The sequence below is a fragment of the Seriola aureovittata genome, chromosome 7 (genome assembly GCF_021018895.1).
Source record: "Seriola aureovittata isolate HTS-2021-v1 ecotype China chromosome 7, ASM2101889v1, whole genome shotgun sequence".
Lineage (NCBI taxonomy): Eukaryota > Metazoa > Chordata > Actinopteri > Carangiformes > Carangidae > Seriola > Seriola aureovittata.
In genome coordinates this window covers 8,121,826-8,125,904 of record NC_079370.1, presented here as the reverse complement: position 1 = coordinate 8,125,904, position 4,079 = coordinate 8,121,826, and the positions used below count along the sequence as shown (strand labels likewise).

The 4,079-nt window shown below is 37.3% G+C and overlaps 1 protein-coding gene across 1 annotated transcript; it reads left to right on the top strand.

Annotated features, from left to right (window-relative positions):
* Nucleotides 1-656: 656 nt before the first annotated feature.
* On the top strand, nucleotides 657-3,567 carry utp11 (UTP11 small subunit processome component). The gene is made up of 8 exons (XM_056381074.1): nucleotides 657-847; nucleotides 1,045-1,106; nucleotides 1,247-1,349; nucleotides 1,498-1,617; nucleotides 2,476-2,569; nucleotides 2,696-2,826; nucleotides 3,020-3,130; nucleotides 3,285-3,567. The coding sequence occupies exons 1-8, from the start codon at nucleotides 788-790 to the stop codon at nucleotides 3,366-3,368; spliced, it is 765 nt and encodes a 254-aa protein (XP_056237049.1). The 5' UTR covers nucleotides 657-787; the 3' UTR covers nucleotides 3,369-3,567.
* Nucleotides 3,568-4,079: the final 512 nt, after the last annotated feature.

Here is a 4,079-nt window from a genome sequence, read left to right as displayed (position 1 = left end):
AAAGTATTGTTATTCAACAGGATGGCTCAAGAGAGTGTTATATTATTATATATGGCATTACTGGATTAATATTGCTGATACTTAAATGTGACATTTTGATGTAACTGGTTGAGGCCAAGTAAATGTAACTACCTTGTACATTGTGTTGATAATTATAATGGATAGCAATGCTTCATACTTATAAACTGAGCATATATTTCATTTGTAAAATCTTAATCTTCAAAATAACTATGAACCACAGCTGTTAAATAAATGGAGAAGAGTAAAAATGATAAATGTATACTAGATGCATTTATCCTACTACTATGATTCCACGCTCTAATATTCGCTTTTATTTGATGGTATGGGGAAAGCGCAAGAGCTAATCCCATTAAAAAAAAAAAGATTTTTAAAATCTGTACCACTGCGCCCCCTGGTGTTTCCAACGCGCTTCTACAACCCGCACCATAAAATTCACAGTTTTTTTTTTGATCGAAAATATAACTTAATGCTTCCATTTCCCTTTAAATAAAATTATAAATATTTATATTAATAAAACAGTAAACCAGGTTCATTACTTGTAACACTGTGATGTTTTCAGTCTGAACTGAGTTGCGAATCTGCGGGAGCGAAATGAAAAACAACAGGGGCTAAAATAAGACAGGAAACCACGTGTCTCCTCCGCCAGGGAAACTGCAGACCTGAAGCAACCAGGAGGGTTCATCGTGTGGAAGCTCTTACAAACTTCTCTATATATCTGCTTGACTGAGCGATTTTACTTTATCACGCTCGGAGACATTTTTAAAATATGTCTTCGTTCAGGAAAGCGCTGAAATCCAAACAGCGAAACCACCATGAAAGATCTCAGGTGAGCATTTCAGTGTGTTGTTAGCTAGCTGCTATGTTGTGAAGTGTGTTCGTACAGAGACTTTAAAGATGACTACAGATTGTAACCAAACAAAATAAATGTGAGGTTATTGTGGTGTTCTTGTGACACACGCGGCAACAAATGTATTATTGTGAATGTGGATCACGTGTCTTAACTGCATCATTTTGTTTGACCAGCCTGGTTTCAGGAAACATTTGGGATTGTTGGAGAAGAAGAAGGACTACAAGCTCCGTGCAGAGTGAGTTCATTCCAGATTATTTAACATTTAATGTTATGTTTCTAGGCTTTAGATCCAAAATCATTAAACTCTTACTGTCTATCATGGTTGATGGATGAGCCTTTTAATAATCTATCTGTGTAATTGTTGTGTTATAACAGTGACTACCACAAGAAGCAAAACACCCTCGCTGCTCTGCGCAAGAAAGCTCTGGAGAAAAACCCAGATGAGTTTTACTACAAAATGATCAACTCTCAGCTACAGGTGAGATCAGCATCATGACCAGAGCGACGATATGTGCATCTTCATTCAAACATCAGAGCAGAGACAATACACACCTTTCTGTAAATTCTGTCATGGATTTGATTTGAAGACCTCTGGATTTCATTTGTATACGTTGTTTTTATGGCAGGATGGCGTTCACGTAGCAAAAAAAGCCAAGGAGGAGGTGGAAGTGACAGAGGAGCAGAAAAAAGTCATGAGGTCGCAGGATATCAAATATGTGGAGATGAAACGGGTCGCAGAGGCTAAGGTAAGTTTAAATCTCCTGTAATACATCAGGCATAAAGAGCATCTTGGGTGTGACTGTCACAACTCAAGTCATTGTTAAATGTGGAATGACATAACACATTAAAATGGACTTGAGCTTCGCAAGCTTTCAAATGAACAGTCACATGTTCACACTGCTTATTCTGCATGTACCTGTGTGTTTTATGAAAAGCCATTGTAAATCTATTAAAATGTCAAGTCACCTCATCGAGTCACCTCAGTCTGTTTGGATATGATTACATTTCAGGGACATGTGCTCAATTTACAAATTATCATCACACCAATAAATATCACATCTTTCCAAATTGCTCTTGGCATGTTCAACCATTAACAAAAGAAAAAGTATGACAAGGGTTTTAGTTCTGAATGGTCTCAGATAATTAATGAAAAATTGCAGTACAGAAAGGCGAGACTTAAGTTTGATGTAATTTAGAAACAGTGTCTCCATTACTTAGTTTGTCCACAAGAGAGCACTGGCAGGTTCATTTTTCAACTGTAAAATGTCCTGCTTAGTATATAGCTTAGTTACGATTCTTTAAAAACAAATCAAAGAAAAGGAACTCTATCAGAATTTATTTTATATTTTGGGTTGATATATTAAAAGATACTTATTAATATATCATTATCAAATTTCTCAAATGTCAATATCAGTGTCAGCATCAAAACTGCAGTACCTGTTATCATTTAGATAGTACTAGTTTTATTTGAGGTTATTTGTTTTTGAGTCCATAGTGAAAATTTTGAAATTACATGGGTTCCCTTTAATTACCTAACATCTCATTGTAAAGTTAAAGTTATTGTTTCTTTCTGTAATCTCTGTCTGTTTATCATTTGCTTTCAGAAAATCGAGAGACTGAAAGGAGAGCTCCACCTTCTGGATGCAGACAGCAAACAAAAAAACAAGCACACATTTTATGTGGATTCCAAGAAGGAAGGTAAATATAAATGTTTGGTAGATTCATGTCCGTTGGATAGAAATATTAATTGATCTGCACAAACACTATCCTTGCACTCCTGAGCTCAGGTTGAAAAGTTTACATATTTTCTCTGTGTCTCATCAGTGGAGTCATTTGACCTGGCAAACCACCTCAACACAGCTCCTGAACTGGTGGACAGAGTGTACAACAGACCGACTCTGAAAACACTGGAGACTAAGACCATCCAGGGAGCTGTAGAGCCTCGCAGTGCGAAGGTCTGTGTTTGTGATGAACACAGTTGCAACATATTGCTTCTGTACTGACAGATGTCTGTATCGAAAAGCCCAAGGGGAAATTACTATTATCCAAAATTAGATCGTTCATGACTGAATAGTTCATTTACATTCTGGTGATTTTAAGCTTCTGTAGTTCAATCCACTGATGTTTCATGTTTTCTCCTCTTTGTAGAAGCTGGCCAGGCAGAGAAAGCACCAGTATAGGATCCTTTCCCAAAGGATCGACAGAGAAAAGAAAATGTTTGTCATCAGCCAGAAGATCCAGACACGCAAGGATCTGCAGGTGAGGAGGAGGAGATGGTCCTTAATCACAATAAGCATTTTGGTTTTCATTTCAAATGATCATCTCCATTGCTGTTGCTGTTCATTTTCATTACAGGATGAACTGTCAAATTAAGTATTAAGTTTTTTCTTTTCTTCTTTCCTCTGTGCACCAGGATAAAACTAAAAAAGTGAAGGTAAAAAAGGAGACAGCCAGTGCTGCAGCAATTTACAAGTTTGAGGCCAAGAGGAAACGCTGAGAGGGGAGTAATCATCATACTGGGAAAAATAAATCACCAACTTTGCCAACGAAATACTGGTGACATGATGGACTTCTTGACCATAGCACAGATTGCAGATAATTTTTCTTCTCCTCGAATATTGTTGCAGCCATGCAATTTTGTACATATTTATCTAAAACTTTTATTTTCTTTCAAATAAATAACAGATGAACGTGCACATTGGTGTGATTTCTTGACTTAGAGGAAACTTGTTTCACCTCTTTCTGGGATAGTAGTTTGTGGATTTTACATTCTAGGTTTTTTTTTTTTTTTTGTAACTGGGGAGACTTTAAAATTGGAGACAGAATAAAGGGAATAATTTGTCAATGAGCCCTCAGGCTGAATCTTAAGTTAGGATGTGGTATGAGGTACTTGCTCCGGCCAGCTGAGTTGTTGTATTTTATTCCTGGACCAGTAGGTGGCATTAATGTTCTTTATGGCACTAGCTTGAAAAAGAAAATATTGGTGGCTGGAGACGCTGTAACCTGCAGTACAGAGACTAAGCCAGGTTTCAAGAGTTACTTGTCTGACCCACTATTTAGACTTTAGAGTTAAAGTGTGGTAGTAACACGTTGTTTGAGCTGTCACTGATGTGTTCAGCCTTTGTGTGCATCACTAACAGGCGCCTGGTTCGTTAGGTAGTGAACAGTGACGTTGGACCATTCATCCCCATTTCAAACCTGTCATAAA

Coding starts and splice junctions, on each gene's coding strand:
- utp11 (XM_056381074.1), top strand. CDS start 788: ATGTCTTCGTTCAGGAAAGCGCTGAAATCCAAACAGCGAAACCACCAT. Junction 2,570..2,695: donor TGTGGATTCCAAGAAGGAAG/GTAAATATAAAT, acceptor GTGTCTCATCAG/TGGAGTCATTTGACCTGGCA. Junction 2,827..3,019: donor TAGAGCCTCGCAGTGCGAAG/GTCTGTGTTTGT, acceptor TCCTCTTTGTAG/AAGCTGGCCAGGCAGAGAAA.